At 47.3% G+C, this 17,864-nt stretch overlaps 1 protein-coding gene across 1 annotated transcript in view; it reads right to left on the bottom strand.

Moving 5' to 3' along the window:
- GALNT18 (polypeptide N-acetylgalactosaminyltransferase 18) overlaps nt 1–17,864 on the bottom strand; it is a 367,881-nt gene that overhangs the window by 162,691 nt on the left and 187,326 nt on the right. Inside the window, exon 3 of the mRNA XM_005661126.3 lies at nt 12,248–12,414. Within this exon, the coding sequence (XP_005661183.2) occupies nt 12,248–12,414 (167 nt within the window). The remainder of the gene's footprint in view (nt 1–12,247; nt 12,415–17,864) is intronic.

Here is a 17,864-nt window from a genome sequence, read left to right as displayed (position 1 = left end):
GGGCTGTTCTTGGTTGGCAGGGAAGTATCTTAGGGACTTCCTGATTCCCCAAGTCAGTTTCCTTTACTGGTAAAGGAACTCAAAAGGGTGATGAACCACCCATACCATTGCCAGATTCAGGCAGGCTCGGCCATGTGCCATGTTAGGACCTCAACGGAGTTGCTGGTGAGGACAGAAAGGAGGCTGGCACCAGACAGGCTAGAGCTGGAGAAACTGACTGAGCTCTGAGGCAGGCCCACCAAGTGGCAGTGTCCCCCAGAGCTAGGCACAGGAATAGGACCACAGCCTAGTGGTACAGAGGGCAGGGTCCAGCCTCTCAAGGAAGAGGGTGAACCAGGCTTGCATACAGAGCCAGGGCCCAGCTTGGGGAGTGAGGGGAGTGTCAGAGCAAGGCTCCATCCTGGCAGGGAACTGTGGATTGGGTGGAGAATAGAGGTGGAAGGCCATGTGTAGGACTAACTCAGAGGAGGTTGTGGGAAGCTGGGGTTTGGAGAGCAGCAGGTACAGGGAACATGGTCAAGGTTGCAGCAGCTCTGTTAAGGCCAGGCCACCCACTAGCAAGGAAGGGATGGCTGTTCTCTGCAGAGGTCAGGGCTAGGCTACTGGCACATGGCACCTTGATATGTGTTACAGAAAGGCACTGTCTCTGGGACCCCCAGTAAGAAAAAGGCACTTCTGAGACAGACTCACCCCAGGATGCATGGCTTGGCAAATGGGAACACAGCCTTGGGCTAGGTTTCACTCTTCGCCTGCCTCTCATCTGGGTGCCCTGCTGAAGAGTGTAACCTGAAGAACCACATGGGATTTGTTCAGAAGCTGACACAGAAGTTCCCATCATGTCTCAGAGGTTAACGAACCCAACTAGCATCCATGAGGATGCAGGTTTGATCCCTGGCCTCGCTCAGTGGGTTAAGGATCTGGTGTTGCCGTGAGCTGTGGTGTAGGTCGCAGACACGGCTTGGGTCTGATGTTGCTGTGGCTGTGGTGTAGCCTGGCGGCTACAGCTCTGATTGGGACCCCTAGCCTGGGAATATCCATATGCCTCAAGGGCAGCCCCCCCAAAAAAAGAAGAAGAAGAAGATGACACAAAGGAACAGTCATAGATATTTATCTGATTCCCTTCCATCCCCACAGTCACTGGCTGAAGCTGGCTCAGTCCTAGAGTCATGGCTTAAGTGGGTGGGGAGGGACAGGCAATCATCGCCCAGAGCATCCAGGAGCTCAAGTCCTAGAAGCCATTGTCTTCAGGAGAATGCTGCTGGACAGCACCTGAGGACATGAATCTGTGGCCATGGCCAAGAGTAACTCTCAGGCTGGATGATGAATTTGTCAGGGAGAGGTAGCCCCAGGCAGTGAGGAGCAAAGGTGAGAGGCTTCAGAACTCCTGCAGAATTCAGTACTGCTGGCCTCCATCTTCAAGTTGCTGCATCCTAGGCCCCCTAGTCACACTGGTCCAAGGCACAGGGTAGGCGGTGACAAGAAGCCTCATGCTGAGCATCAGCCCACATGCCTGGATGCATAAACACCTTTAAGCTGCCTAAGCCTTGGTTGTAATTAGATTAGCTATACGGGATTCTTTAAGCTCCATAAAGCACGATACTGTCAGACCATTCTTTTCCTCTGCTTTTTTTTTTTTTTAATTTTTGTAATTATTCCAGCTGCATGCAAAGCTGTTGGTATTTTTACAGCCTGGAATGAGTATCTCTTGTGTAGGACAGCATCTTTGAAACATTAAACAATGATTAGGCAGGCTCTGAGCCAAGGGACGATGGGGGCTTTGCAGGGAGAGGAGGGGGACCCAGCAGCTGGTGGCAAGCAAGCTGGGAGCTCTGATTCTACTTCGTCACTACACTATGATTTTCTTACCAGCAATTAAAAATAACAATGATTCACAGTTGTGCAATTACTTGTCATTCAGGGGGATTGTGAAGGTGTTCCAGGTAGTGGTAGAAGGGGCTGAGCCACAGAGCTCGTGGGGACTTGCACAGCCCCTTTGTGGGCTCACACGAGCACACACAAGCCCAGGGTTATGGACTGAATGTGTGCACCCTCGAATTCATATATTTAAGTCCTGACCCCCAATGTGAGGGTATTTGAAGGTGGGACCTTTAAGAGGTCATTAGGTTTAGATGAGGTCATGGGGTAGAGCCCCAATGATGGGATTAGTGCCCTTGTAAGAAGAGGGGGAGACATCAGAGCCCCTTTCTCTCCACACCCACACACCAGGGAAAGGTTGTGTGAGGACACAGAGAGAAGGCAGCCGTCTACAAGGCAGGAAGAAGGCTCTCATCAGACACCAAATCTGCTAGCACCTTGAGCTTGGACTTCCCAGCCTCCTGAACATGAGAAGTAAACCCCCATTGTTTAAGCCACCCAGTCAATGGCATGTTGTTGTAGCAGCCTGAATGGTGTATACACGTTCACAGTGCTTACACATGCTTACATGCATATACACACACTCAAGTTCACATCCACTCATCCACACGTGTTCACTTGCACACACATGTGTGTACACACATGAGCATAGCAACATCTCCCCATTTCAAAGGAAAATAGGAAGCTGACTCCCTTTTAAAGGTGACCTAAACCATGGCCATTAACTCTATGATTTTCTCTCAATCCTGAGGCTAGAAGCCTCTGCACAATGTGTCCCTCCTTCTTGCCGAGCCCCAGGCACAGCTCCAGCTGAGAAGACAGCTACACCTTTCTCTTAAGTGCCTTCTTTGCCTCCTTCTTCACTGGGCCTGCTGCCCAATATCTCTCTCTGTAGGGTGGGTGAAGGAAAGACGATGAGGACAAAATTCAAGGAAGTCTTTTGAAGCCAGAGACCCATGTGCACCAGAAAGTCACCTTGTTTAAGAGTCAAGGATATGGGCTCTAGAATGGGACAATCTAGGTTCAAATCACACCTCTGTGTGACTTTGGACAGGTTCTTTAACTCTTCTGTGCCTGTTTCCTTGCTGTAGAAAATGACATTGGTCATGGTTCCTACCATTGCCATGGAGCAGAAGACAGCTAAGCAGGGCAATGTCCCAGAGCCACCATAACCAAACCTGAAGCTGCTGGTCATAAGCTACCACGTCCATATACAGTGCAGACAACAGGAACACTGGCCACTGGACCTAGGAGAGATACTGCATGGGGTGGAGTGGAGAGCCCTGGTAGGAGACAGGAGGCCTGAGGTCCCATCTTGGCTCCACCAACTCACATGCTACAGGGTCCTGGCAAGTCTCTGCTGGATGCAGGTCCTCAGTTCCCTCCCAAGAGCCAGTGGGGGCTTGAATGGTGGTCTGTCTGCCTCTCCAACACTGTGGTGGGGGAGGGACAGCTCTGTTTGGCTGGTCTCCCAAGGTCTGCCTAGTTCCAAGACTCCTCCTGCTAGCAGGTGTGGAAGGCTTTGGGAAAATATGGCCAGGGGAAAAGAAGGCAGGGTCCACCAGCAAAGGACATCCATTGCCCAGGAGAGAAAAGGCTGGATTCCAGCTTCAAGTGTGTGAGGTGCTGGTCCTCGGCCATTTTCTTATCAAAAGGCCATGGAAGAAGGTAAGCATTAGGTAGGTTGTAGACTGGGCAAGTAATTGCCAACCAAGAGCTGATTCAAATCTCTAGGGAATGAAAGTCTTAAGAGAATATTTGATATCACCATTTTTTTGATGTGCTTTTAGTTGCCAAATTTAGATTCATTTTGAAATTTCAAGTAGCATGAAAGAAGAGTGCATGATTATTTCAAGTTTATCAAAGAGGACATGAGTTAAGAAAGGAAACAGAGAAGCTGAGTAGAGTGACGGAAGTGAGGTTGGCTGGCTTGTGGGATGGGGTGACTCTGGGACAGCTGGTGAGGGAGCCTGAAAGGATTTGTGTTTATTGAGCACCTGCTCTGGGCCAGGTACTGGAATAGCTGAATCACATGAGTATGTTGAAATTATGTGTGGAGTTAGGAGATCAGTGTTTAGCTGGGCACAAGGTCCATGGCCGTCAAAAATCAGTTGAAAGAATGAATGAATGAATGAATGAATGAATGGGTGAATAAATAATTAAATGCCAAGAATCACAGGCTCTATCAGCCACAAATCCTGAGTTTGAGTCACTCAGTCCCAGCTAAAGGACTTGGCCCACTGAGATTCACGGAAAAACAAGGTAATTTTTTTTTTTTTTTGCTTTTTAGGGCTGCACCCACTGCATAAGGAGGTTCACAGTCTGGGGGTTCAATTGCAGCTGCAGCCACCAGCCTGCACCACAGCCACAGCAACGTCAGATCCGAGCCGTGTCTGTGACCTATGCTGCAGCTCACAGCCAGATCCTTACCCCACTGAGCGAGGCCAGGGATTGAACCCCCATCCTCATGGTTCCTAGTCAGATTCATTTCTGCTGTGCCACAATGGGGACTCCAGCATGGTAATTAAAACCAAGAGGCTCCAAGTTGTATTCCCACCATTTCCTTCAGATAACAAGGAAGAGGAGGCAGGGAGGAGAGAGACAGCCTCAGAATGGCAGGACAGGTCGCCCCTGTCAGGAATGCAGGCAGAGGCTGGGTAACAGAGAAGGGAGCAAGCGCAGGGATGGCCATCTGTCCTCACACATAGGAGCTGAGTTCAGGCCACTCTGGGGTGACAGCAAGAGAAGCTCCTCTTCTGCTCTGCACTCCACCTACCATTCATATCATCTCCCTGGGGTGCAGCAGAGCGGTCCCAAGGACCCCATCCCAGGAAGAAACACTCCACCCAGTGGTGCCTGCTGCCGAGGCTAGCCTCAGGAAGGAGGGTTTAAGTGTCTGTTGTCTCAGGCTACTCAGCTACAGCATACTGGGCAATGGGGGACAACAATTAGAACAGTGATCCCCAGAGAGTGTCCCACTGCATCAGAATGCTTGGGGAAGTTTATTAAAGTGAAGAGTCCAAGCTTTGTCCAAGCCCTACAGAATCAACATGCATTCTTTCATTGAATCAACACTTTTGGAACACCAGCAAGAACTAGGCACTATTCTGGGTGCTGGGGATACAGTGATGAATAAAACAAACGTTCCTATCATCATGGTTCTTACATACTGGTGGAGGGAAAATGTACAAATAAATAAAGCAGAGTAACCAGGTAAGTACAGTATATGAGACGGCAATAGGTGCTATGGAGGAAAAGAAGCAAGGAGGGTGTGAGGGGTGATGGGGTAAGGCTGCCATTTTAACAAATGTGCAGCATTTGAACAAAGGCCTAAGGAGACAAAGGAACACGGAGTGTAGATATTAGAGGGTAAAAGCCTTCCAGGAGGTGGGGGAAACAGGTGCAAATATCCTGGGGCAAGAATGTGCCTGGTATGACACTCTGTTTTGTTTTGTTTTGTTTTGTTTTTGCTTTTTAGGGCCGCACCCTTGGCATATGGAGGTTCCCAGGCCGGGGGTCCAATTGGAGCTGCAGCTGATGGATTATGCCATAGCCACAGCCACACAGGATTCAAGCTGTGTCTGCGACCTACACTGCAGCTCATGGCAATGCCAGATCCTTACCCCACTGAGCAGGGCCAGGCGTCGAACCCTCATCCTCATGGATCCTAGTGGAGTTCATTAACCACTGAGCCACGAAGGGAACTCCAACCCTCTGTCTTTTTAGTCAAGCTCAAACACTGAAAGTTTGAGACCACTTTAGCAGAGTGACGCTATCCTACCAGGAGCCAGCCTCCAAAAGAGTGGGGCTTGTACAGGAAATTGCTAAGGAGGCAAAGGACAGGGATGCAGGCTCCTATACACGACCATCTGCAGAGGCTTCAGTCCCTGGCGTCTGAGTTGGAGCTAGAGGTCTTCAGTGGCTTGGATGAAGAAAGTAGTGATTGACTGACCCCTTCCTGTGTTTGTGGAAACATGGGCCTAACCCCAAAGCAAAGATGCTCATAGCAAGGGGCAGGAACACGAGGCGCCAGCATATATAGAACCTGAGACAACAGCTCGGAAGACAGTCTGAAAGTTCTGTTCTCTGGCATCATTTAGAGTTTTAAATCCCAGCATCCCTTCCATCATGTGTTATCTCATTCAGGCCTCCAAACAATCCCAGTGGTAGGAATTATACATCCCAATTTCATAGATAAGGAAAATTGGGTTCACAGAGGTTAAGAACACATAGCTAGGAAGAAGCCAGAAAGAGCTGGACCTGAACACCTGGCCTGATGCCAACTCTTGCTCTTCCTACCACAGCTCACTGTTTTAAGAAAGGAAAATGCCAGGGCTCTGCAGGTACCTGGGGGCTGCATGTCAGCTATTACTATTGTTGTCGTTATTGTTTTTATGACTCTCATGGTTTTTTTTTTTTTTTTTGGAGGGGGCCCGCACCCGCAGCATACGGAAGTTCCCAGCCTAGGGGTTGAATTAGAGCTCCAGCTACTGGCCTACACCACAGCCATAGCAATGCCAGATCCCAGCCGCATCTGTGACCTATATCACAGCTCATGGCAATGCCGGATCCTTAACCCACTGAGAGAGGCCAAGGATCAAACCTGCATCCTCATGGATCCTCGTCAGGCTCATTAACCACTGAGCCATGAAGGGAACTCCTTACAATTCATGTGTTAACTCACTCTTCAGACCTTGCAGTGTATAGCATTTTCACTCCCATTACCTCATGTATCCTTAGTGACACTGGGACAGACAGGCACAGGGCATGAAAGAAAACCCACGGCCAGGAAGTGGAAGAACTGAAACCAGAAACTGAGTCCTATTATGTTTCATCCCATTTAGCTTTTATTTGCATGACTCCCTGATGGCAGGAACTGGATCTGATCTGTCACTCCCTCCATGCCCTTGGCCAGAGCTGGGCACCCCGTGAACATTTGTTAGCTGAGCTGAGTTGGCCTGACATGAAATAAATAAACATCTGATGCTGAGTGATGCCCCAGAGGAAGCCTGTCCAGGTTACAGCCAGAGCTGCCTTCCCTGTCACCCTGAAGGGCTCTGCAGCCCTTGACCAAGGCTAGAACTGGATCACTTCCTCCAAGAGCCACCGTCTTAATGTCTATGCTGGCCCTTTGAGAGCTCAGGGCAGCCGGTCTCCCGGCAGCCCCATTACTGGTTACCTCCCCGGCCCATTCTACACAGGGGCCAACCCCTCATCGCCTCCCTATTTGCTCATCTGCTCCTCTGGTTGGAAGAAAGATAGGTCCCTTCTTCCCAGAGGCAACCCTGGCTTTGTGCCCTGGGTCCCATCCTCTCCTCCCTCCTCAGAGGCCCTGTCTGTCCTAACCTTGGCCTCAAAGAATTCAAGTGCCTCCTCCCCAGACCAAGAGCCCCCCTCCAGACTAATTAAATGCCCCCGCCACCTCCCCAGACCAATCAAATCACCAGAGCTAAAGCCTGGCTACCCGGATTTCTTAAAAGCTCTCTAAATGATTGGAATGTGCAGTCAGGGTCTGGAGAACAACCTGTCTTTCAAAAAAGAGAGAGATACAAAACAACACAACACAGCACAATACAATACAATACAATAGAACACAATAGAACTGAATAATATAGACCAGACTATAATAGAAACTATCAGAGAGCTTTGCACATTATAAGAATAACTATTGTTTCTTAAAAGTTGTATTTCAATGGCCTGTGCTTGTGTATGGGCGTGAGTAGGCATGTCATCCTGGGTCACAGCATAAATGGATTTCTCGCGGCAGGTGGTGGTTAAGTGATGGAAAACACTGATCCAGCCCCTGCCTTAGCTCCTGATTCTCCTTCAGTGAAAATTCCGGAAAGAAACTTCTACCTTCCAGCTGCTCTTCATCTTTATCTGGCTTCTGCCGCCCTACCCCCAACTCTTTTTTATTATGATTTTTATTTTTTTCCATCATAGTTGTTTTATAGTGTTCTGTCAATTTTCTACTGTACAGCAAAGTGACCCAGTCACACACTCACACACACACATACATTCTTTTTCTCACATTATCCTCCATCAAATTCCATCACAAGTGACTAGATACAATTCCCTGTGCTATACAGCAGGATCTTATCCACTCCAAATGCAATAGTTTGCATCTATTAACCCCAAGCTCCCAGTCTATCCCACTCCCTCCCGCTCCCCCTTGGCAACCACAAGTCTGTTCTCCAAGTCCATGCATTTCTTTTCTGTGGGAAGGTTCATTTGTGTCATATATTAAGAGTCCAGATATAACTGATATCATATGGTATTTGTGTTTCTCTTTCTGACTTACTTCATTTAGTATGAGAGTCTCTAGTTCCATCTGTGTTGCTGCAAATGGCATTATTTTGTTCTTTTTTATGGCTGGTAGTATTTCATTGTGTATATATACCACTTTTTCTTAATCTATTCATCTGTCAATGGACATTTAGGTTATTTCCATGTCTTGGCTATTGGGAATAGTGCTATAATGAACATATGGGTGCATGTATGTCTTTCAAGGAAGGTTTTGTCTGGCTATATTCCCAACTCTTTACATGGAAATCTCCCCACTGAGAGGCTTCATTCAAACAGATGACTCTGGGAGTTCCCATCGTGGCTCAGTGGTTAGTGAATCCAACTAGGAACCATGGGGTTGCGGGTTCGATCCCTGGCCTTGCTCAGTGGGTTAAGGATCCAGTGTTGCCGTGAGCTATGGTGCAGGCCACAGATGCAGCTCGGATCCTGAGTTGCTATGGCTTGGTGTTGGCCAGCGGCTAAAGCTCCGATTGAATCCCTAGCCTGGGAACCTCCACGTGCTGCAGGTTCGGCCCTAGAAAAGATAAAAAGACCAAAAAAAAAAAAAAAAAAAAAAAAAAAGATGACTCTCGTACCTGAAATTCTCATTGTCTGTGAAGTCTATATTGTCCTCCAGATTCTCCTGGCCATTTCCTCTCTGTCTCCCAACCCTCGTTCTCCTAACTCCTAAACCTCTTATATCCAATATCCTCTCAAGCTTCTACTTTTCTGTTCTCCCTTCTTCTCTTTGCCACCCTCTCCTCCCAGCCAATGGCATCAGTTGTTCTGTACATAAGACTCCTGATGCATGTCCCCATGTTTTTCTCTGAGCTCCAGCTATGCATGCAGTTGGCCAGCTGTGAGACAGTTTCCTGGGAATGGAGGTGGGGGCTGGGCAGTGCTCAACTCACAGTCACACACTTGACCGTGTCAGGCAGGTGAGGCAAGTGAGGGAGGATCACCGTCTCCCTTTACAGAGGAAGACTCCAAGAGGTTGAGGGATATTTCCGTGGTCACTCATTCACAGTGGAGAGGATTCTAGGAAGCATAACTTCAGACTTCAGCCCAGAGTTCTTTCCCTTGGCACCATGCACTGAAACTCAACATGTGCAAAAGCAAAGCTGCATCCTCTTCATCAAACCAGAGGTTCTCAATCAGAGCTGTGCCACAGAATCATCAAGAATGCTCTTAACAGAGTTGGCCAGAGTCTACCTTGAGTTAGAATCTTCTGGAAAGAATTTTGTTTTTTTTTTTTAGCTTTATATTTTGAAATAATTACAGATTCACAGGAAAAGTACACAAACACATACCAGGAGGTCCCTTGGACCCTTTACTCAGCCTCCCCCAACGTTAACATCTTACACAACTGCAGTACGATATCAAAATGAGGATCCTGACATTGTCACAATCGCTAAGCTTTTCCAGGTCTCCTCAGTAATAATGCACTCATTTGGGTGTGTGTATGTAGCTCTGTGCAATTCTGTCATGTGTAGCCTGTGTAAACACCACCACAGGCAGGATAACTTGTGCCATCCCCTCAATACTCCTCAGAGCCTTGGGTTAGAAAGCTCCCACTTCCCCACTGTTCCTCTTGCCCTCCATCCTGGGAATGATCACCACCCTCTTAGCCACTCTGGCTTGAGACTGAGTGATCATTCACCACCCCCTCTTTGGCCCACTTGCCCACAGCCTGTCAGTCAAGAGATCCAATAGATGCGTCCTTCAAAATATCTCTCAGTCCCTTATCTTGCCATCTACCTCCACACCCACCACTACTCCAGGGCCCTTGCAACTGCCTTCTCATCCAGTTCCCTTCTTCAATATGTCCCTTTCCCCCAACCAGTAATACAAACCACAGCCAAAGCTCTCCATTGCCCAACCCTGACTACATCACTGCACTTCCCCAAAACTTTCACAGTTATCACTTGTTATAAAATAAAGTCCAAAGTCTTCAAATTCAAATATGAAATCCTCTATATCTTACTCACTTTCCCCATCTAACTTTTCAAACTCAATATGAGCTTTCCCCCCTCTTCCAACATGGAGTAAAGACAAAACGGCATCTTTCATCCTTCAAGCCATGATAAAGTTCTCACCATGGGAAGAAATGAAGGGCTCCAAGACGTCCTTCTTCCTGGTGCTTTGTTCTCATTCTCTCTTTTGTTTTTTTGTTTGTTTGTTTGTTTGTTTTCAGAAAAATACTGCCTACTTTATTGGATGAATGTATATTAATTTTTTCATCTAAAATTTTCATTCTTTTTTTATCATTTATTTAGAACTCTTGTCTAGTCATTTATGATGGAGCATGATAATGTGAGAAAAAGAATGTATACATGTATGTGTAACTGGGTCACCATGCTGTACAGTAGAAAAAAATATATATATAAATAAATCATTCTCTCTTTTGTGATATGAGAAAGTGCATCCGAATGGAGCCTGGGGATGCCTCTTACCTGGGGGACATCCTCGCTCTAGGAATGAACGTCAGAGGCTCTTCCAATGTCAGAGGCAAGAGGACCAGCCATTCTGGGTGGAGCAAGGTACGGTGTACAGGCAGGCTAGTCACGCTGTTGTAATGGTAACCACTGGGAATGGATGATTTCCAGCATCCACTCTGGACCCCAAGCAAGGCGATGGTAGATAGCTGCTCAAGATTTGGGAGCTGGGCCCCTGCCTGTCTCCCCTCACAAGAGATCATCACCTTTAAAACTATGCTGCTGATTTGCTGCCATCCTTAGTTGCCTTTTCCTTCTTTCATATCCATGGAACAACAAAAACCAAGTGATTCACAGCACTGCCCTTCAGAAAGCTCTAAAATCCCCTTCATCACACTGTTTCTACATTACTATAGGATAAAAAACAAAATTTGCTTATTGAGATTAAATAGGTTTTAATTATCTGATATGTTTTAGCTTTAATTGATAACGACACAAATTGTTCATCTGAACTTCTCATTACAGCAGCTGATTCACTGGGAAATTTACTACCTGACATCAGAGAAAATGCTAAAGATAACACAAACCCAATGATTCTGTGATCTTGTGACCCAGCAGTCTATTTTTTAAAGGCATGCATTATCCATAGCACATCCATATTAATGGTCCTATCAGAGCACTGGTTCTTAAACTGTCTCAATGCAAGGTCTCTAAGTTTGGAGAATTTTATGGGCATGTGGGAGGAATCCAGAAGCCATGGAATATGCACCAAGAGAAAGAGGTAGCTGGTAGGGGCTTGAGAAGGGGAAATGGTGATGTGAGGGCTTCGGGGGGTGGAGGGCACTGAAGGCCACCGGGGGCTTTGCTAAAGCCAGGTGGAATGGGGAACGGAGGGGTCCAGAAAAGAGACTAGACTTTCAACACCTCTATCGCTGCCACTGCATTACATGTCCTCTGCCACTCCCACCATCAACACCACTATGACCACCATCACTCCTGGCACCATCAACACCTCTGCTATCATTGCCAACACCGCTAAAGACAACACCAATGAACAATCTTCCAGCAGAGGCCAAGATACACAGCAACATGAAAGGATGCTTCATAGAAAAAAGACACTGGAGTTCCTGTCGTGGCTCAGTGGTTAACAAATCTGACTAGGAACCATGAGGTTGCGGGTTCGATCCCTGGCCTTGCTCAGTGGGTTAAAGATCCAGCGTTGCTGTAGTTGTGGTGTAGGTCAATGACAATAGCTCTGATTAGACCCCTAGCCTGGGAACTTCCATATGCCATGGGAGTGGCCCTAGAAAAGGCAAAAAGACAAAAAAAAAAAAAAAAAAGAAAGAAAAGAAAAGAAACACTGGAAGTGCTCACTGTGTACATGGAGAGGGTAGAGGTCACAGATATTTATCTTATCATATTGCACTAGGATACTAGGAGATGGAGTTGATAGCCAGTAAGGGAAAGCTTGGGAACCGGGCTTCTCTGGAATGCCGAGAGGGTGCAGCTGTGGAGTGAAACTTCCAGAGAGGTGGCCACCATGAATCGCTCCTCTCTAAGGCAACATTCCAGAGGATGCAACATTCCAGCCTTAAGAAAATGAGAACCCTGCACAGAGGCTGACCCCTTTGCTCAGATGTCTGCACACTCACCATTGCTGCTGTTGTCATCCACCAGGATGATCTCCTTGAGCAGGTGTGGAGGCGTGCGTTTCATGGCTGAGTGGATGGAGCGCAGCAGCACGGAGAGTGCTTCATTGACGAAGATAAACACGATGCTCACCTCTGGGAGGCTGTCGGGGAACGAGAGGTTGCGACACCTACAAAGAAGAACAGCCGGGCTCTTAGATCTGTCCCTGACTCAGCCGGGATCACCCCACGTGCAGGCATGCCTATGTCTTGGCTCCGACTTCGTTGGAGGACTCAGGGTCCAGATTCTTCCCAGGGTCTCTTCTTTGATATACTTAAGATAACCCCCAAATGTACAGTCCACAGACCCATAACCATTGAAACCAGTTTGCTCCACTACAGAGTCTGAGTCTGTCAATGACTCTTCCAGCTGAATAGTTGTACCCTTAGCACCTAGTGCAGGGCCTGGAACCCAGCAGACAGTCACTGAGTGTTCACTAGAAGAATGAAAGGATATTTCTAAATCCAATAGGAAGGAAAATGCATCCAGAGGAAAGTTTGAGTTTTTCCAAAATGGCAGCCAATTCCTAGGTGATGCCAGATCTTAGATGATTTAACTCGGAAGAGAAATATGTCTCCTTCCAGAGACTCCTACTATCAGAATCCACTCTGCCTCACTCCAGAAGGCACACTACATTCATCTCAGGGGTCCAGCCTCCAGAAATAAGTTGAAGTAAGAGTCAGAGTGTCAACAAAATAGAGGATTAGAAGCACAATTCCAATTTCATTTCATAGATGAAGACACTAAGGCTCAGAGAGGCTAGGTCCCCACCACGTGTCAGCTGCCAAGACAGAATCTCAACTCTTCCTCTTCTGCAAGAGGAAGGAAAAGTGGTCATGGGAGACTGCCTCTAACGTCCCATTTCCTCCCTAGCTCTACTGAAACCCTAAAGCCACCTGGGGGTCTCTTACCCGAAGGACACGAAGCAAAAATTATAAAAGTCTGCATGCCAGGAGTTCCCGTCATGGCTCTGTGGTTAACGAATCTGACTAGGAACCAGGAGGTTGCGGCTTCAATCCCTGGCCTTGCTCAGTGGGTTAGGAATCCAGCGTTGCCGTGAGCTGTGGTGTAGGTTGCAGACGTGGCTTGGATCCCGCGTTGCTGTGGCTCTGGCGTAGGCTGGCGGCTATAGCTCCGATTAGACCCCTAGCCTGGGAACTTCCATATGCCACAGGAGCAGCCCAAGAAATGGCAAAAAGGAAAAAAAAAATCTGCACGCCATTCTTCATAGGAAGAGAAACAAGCAGCCCTAAAATCAGACCTGATCAAGAGGCCAGACAATAAGAAATGCATGGTTCTCAAGGGTATGTCAATTTCTTCATCTGTAAGCATTGCCTTCATGGGCAAGAAATCATTGTTGGTGCCACTGGCTGGCTGAAACTAAATGGTACTTCAGCAGGCAGTGAGCTCGCATCTTCAGGGTAGGTGAATGAAAGGACAGAGCAGCGATTATGGCCCTATCCCAGGTCCTGGGTTCAGAGTGGAGGCCACCTGCTCCCACCACCAGCCACTGGAGGCTCCAGGGTTTCAGGGCTGATGACCATGTTGCACTGCTCCAAAGTGGGAGGTGCAGCCAGGTGAGAACATGAAATAATGAGCATAATAGCACAGGGCTTCTGCTTGTCAGTAATTAAAGTGCTGCAGGAGAGGGACGGGCCTGCTCTTCCTTAATGAGGAAGGCTGCAGGATAACCAGCGCTGAGCAATTTGGAGAAATCACAGTGGGGCCCCAGCCTGCTTAAGAGCGGGAGATTAATAAACTAAAATCACTGTCTCTATGGTTACTAGGAATTTACAGAAACTTCTCTCATTCTATTTCCAGCTCTCCTTTTCTCTCACCGAAGATGGATGGGAGAAGGGAAAGCTTCAAGTCTTTACCCAAATCTGCTTCATAGTTAGAATTTGAGTAAAGCCATCAGGTTAATAGATTGGTAAAGAATCCATTTATTCTCATATTTAAGGGAATAAATATTGATTGAGTGTCTTCCACGAGGTAGGTACTCACTGGGGGTAACGTAGAAAAAGTGCCTGGTGCCTATGTTCATGGAGCCTATGCTTTGATGGGCGAAAACAGGCAAACATGGAAGCAAACAAATGATATAATTTATGAAAGTGCTGAGATGAAAACTAATGGGGGTTAGAGAATCGCATGGGGCCCTGGCAGCTGTTCTAGAAGGAATGGTTAGGGAAGGGCTCTGTGATGAGGAGAGGTCTGATCAGAAACTCACATGAGGACATTCCCATCGTGGTTCACTGGTAATGAACCTGACTAGTACTCAGGAGGACACAAGTTTGATCCCTGGCCCTGCTCAGTGGGTTAAGGATCCGATCTGGCATTACCGTGAGCTGTGGTATAGGTTGCAGATGCGGCTCAGATCCTGAGTTGCTGTGGCTGTGGTGTAGGCTGGCAGCTCTAGCTCGGATTTGAACCCTAGCTTGGGAACTTCCATATGCTGCAGAAAAGACAGAAAAAGACAGAAAAAGAAGAAAGAAAGAAAGAAAGAAAGAAAGAAAGAAAGAAAGAAAGAAAGAAAGAAAGAAAGAAAGAAAGAAAGGAAGGAAAGAAAGAAAGAGTCACATGGCATACCATGGTGAGCTGTGCATAGGCTTAATGGGGCTGAAGGAACAGTGCTGTGCCTGGAGAGGAGGTGATGGAGGAAGCCAGCTCATGTAACTGCAGACGAAGGAGATGAGGATGCGGTGGGACCAGGGGATGGGGTGGGGGTGGGGGTGGGGGGACTTAAATGAAGGAGAAAGACTGGAATGACTCCTTCAGGTCATCAAACCCTTTCCAAAAATGTGTTGTTGTAAATAACAATTAAAAGGTTGCTCAATTAATTCTTCCGGCTAGTGCTTATTTACATTATCAAAACCAGTAGCTGGCCTTTCCTTAGGCACTGAAACTGACAAAAGTATTAACATGCAAACTACTGACTAACAGAAGTTTAAAAATAATACTTTTTACGGACAGACTACTAGCCCATGACCTTTATTTTTCTTTTATGCAAGTGAAATGAACAGCTCCTAATAAGGTCAACATGTCAGTACAAGTTCACTGTCCCCCCACTACCTCCATCTGCCATAAAGACTGTGATCCTATGTCTGTTCCCACTTCTCCAAGGGTTTCCTCTGAGTTCTCAGAGCCTTAGTCTCTGGAGCTTCAGGTGTTCCCAAACATGTTCTGAGTTATGGGTTAACTGCCTTCCCCTCCTCTCTTCCCTTTGTGTGTGTGTGTGTGTGTTTAGGGCCACACTCAGTGTTATGGAGTTTCCCAGGCAAGGGGTACAATTGGAGCTGTAGCCGCTGGCCTACACCACAGCCACAGCAAATGTGAGATCAGAGCCGTGTCTGAGACCTACACCACAGCTCATGGCAACTGCAGATCCTTAACCCACTGAGTGATGCCAGAAATTGACCTCCGTCCTCATGGATCCTAGTCGGGTTCGTTAACTGCTGAGCCACGACAGGAACTCCCCTCTTCCTTTCTTAATTCTCAACATAACCCTCCATCTCCTCTTTTCAAGAAGAACTTTAATTTCTCCCAGTAATGGCTGTGGCTGTTCTGATGGCTTGAGCAGCTGTGTCTAGATGCTGTCTCCTGATGGTCTTTCTCGAAGAAGAGTGGAAATGTTATATCTGTTTTACAAGCTGAACTCTGCTGATCACTGTTTTCACATGAAAGACTCTTTGAAACAATGTTGTTATATGACAACCCTTTTGAACATAACAGAATGCCTAGTACAGTGCATCCCATTTGTGTGTGTTTATTGTCTGTCTCCTTCTACTACAATGACCCTCCCTGAGAGCAGGGACTTTATTCTGCTACTGTGCTAGCTCCCAAAGTTAAACTGGGGTCTGGCACATAGTAGGCTTTTAGAATTAAACAAAACTAACAGGTTTATTTATTTGATATAAGCACACCTTAGAGGTATTGCAGGTCTGTTCTAGGCCACTGCAATAAAGCAAATATTGCAATAAAGCAAATCACACAAACATTTGGTTTCCCAGGACATCTGAAGTTCTATTTCTACTGCACCATAGTGTATTAAGTGTGCAGTAGCATTATGTCTAAAAAAACAATGTATATGCCTTCATTAAAAAACACTTTCTTGGAGTTCCTATTGTGGCTCAGCGGTTAAGGAACCCAACCAGTATCCATGGGAATGCGGCTTCGATTCCTGGCCTCACTCAGTGGGTTAAGGATTCAGCATTGCGGTGAGCTCTGGTGTAGGTCACAGAGGTGGCTCGGATCCTGCATGGCTGTGGCTGTGGTGTAGGTCGGCAGCTACAACTCCGATTTGACCCCTAGCCTGGGGACCTCCACATGCTGAGGGTGGAGCCCTAAAAAGACAAAAGACAAAAAAACAAACAAACAAAAAAAAACTTTATTGCTTAAAAAAGAATGCTATCATCTGACAACACAGGGTTGCCACAAACTTTCAATCTATGAAAACTGCAGTATCTGCAAAGTGCAATAAAGCAAAATGTGATAAGATGATGAAGTATGTCTGCACAAGGCCTGAATTTTACACGTGGGCCACTGATCTCTGTCCGCTCCTTTTCGTACAAACCTCCTCCCTCTGAAGGAGAGTCAGGTCCTCTCTCACCAGCAGGTCCTTCTCTTCTGCCCTCCCTCTCCTGGATTTATGGCCCCAATTGCTCACACTTCCAGTCTCCAGCAGCTCTCAGTCTCTTTGCACTGTAATTAAGGGATCCTTCCAGGCCAAGTGCCCTGACCTCCTTAAATCCTCCTTTCCTCTCCTTCTCTCCTGGGAACTGCTCAGGGCCTTCCCAGTTACTGAAGTGCTTTTTCTCCACACTGCGCAGCACCTAACCTAAATGTGGGTCTGGGTGAGCAGACAGGAGAAGGGCGGACAGGATAAGAAAGATGGGGTAGGAGTTCCCTTCGTGGCTCAGCGGTAACGAACCCCATGACTAGTATCCATGAGGATTTGGGTTCAATCCCTGGCCTCGCTCAGTGGGTTAAGGATCTAGCATTTCCATGAGCTGTGGTGTAGGTCACAGACATGGCTCGGATCTGGTGTTGCTGTGGCTGTGGTGTAGGCTGGCAGCTGCAGCTCCAATTGGACCCCTAGCCTGGGAACTGCCATATGCCAGAGGCATGGGCTTAAAAAGACTGAGAAAAAATAAAAATAAAAAAGAGAGAGAGAGAGAGGGAGGGAGGGAGGAAGGAAAGAAAGAAGACAGAAAGCAAGAAAGCAAGCAAGAAAGCAAGAAAGAAAGGAAGAGAAAGGAAGAAAGAGAGAGATAAAGATGGGGTAGGATAGTGTTTAGGGTGAGAACAGTAAGTAGGGGATGAAGTGACCCAGGTGGGGACCCAGCTGTGTCCTGACCTGCTCTGTGACCCTAGGCATGCTGCCTCCCTTCTCTCCATGCCTTGTCACAGAGTGAGGAGGCAGAAGAAATGATCACTTAGATGTCCTCCTCATACAGTTCAGTTATCTTCTGTCTCACACATGATGAATGGCAGACTCATTAAAGACTTAGTTTGCCAACTTTTTCTCCCTCCCAGCCAGCACCTGGTCACCACCAAATGCCACAAGACACACTCCCTTACCAC

This window comes from Sus scrofa, chromosome 2, assembly GCF_000003025.6.
Source record: "Sus scrofa isolate TJ Tabasco breed Duroc chromosome 2, Sscrofa11.1, whole genome shotgun sequence".
Classification (NCBI taxonomy): Eukaryota; Metazoa; Chordata; class Mammalia; order Artiodactyla; family Suidae; genus Sus; species Sus scrofa.
This window is presented reverse-complemented; position numbering and strand designations above follow the sequence as displayed.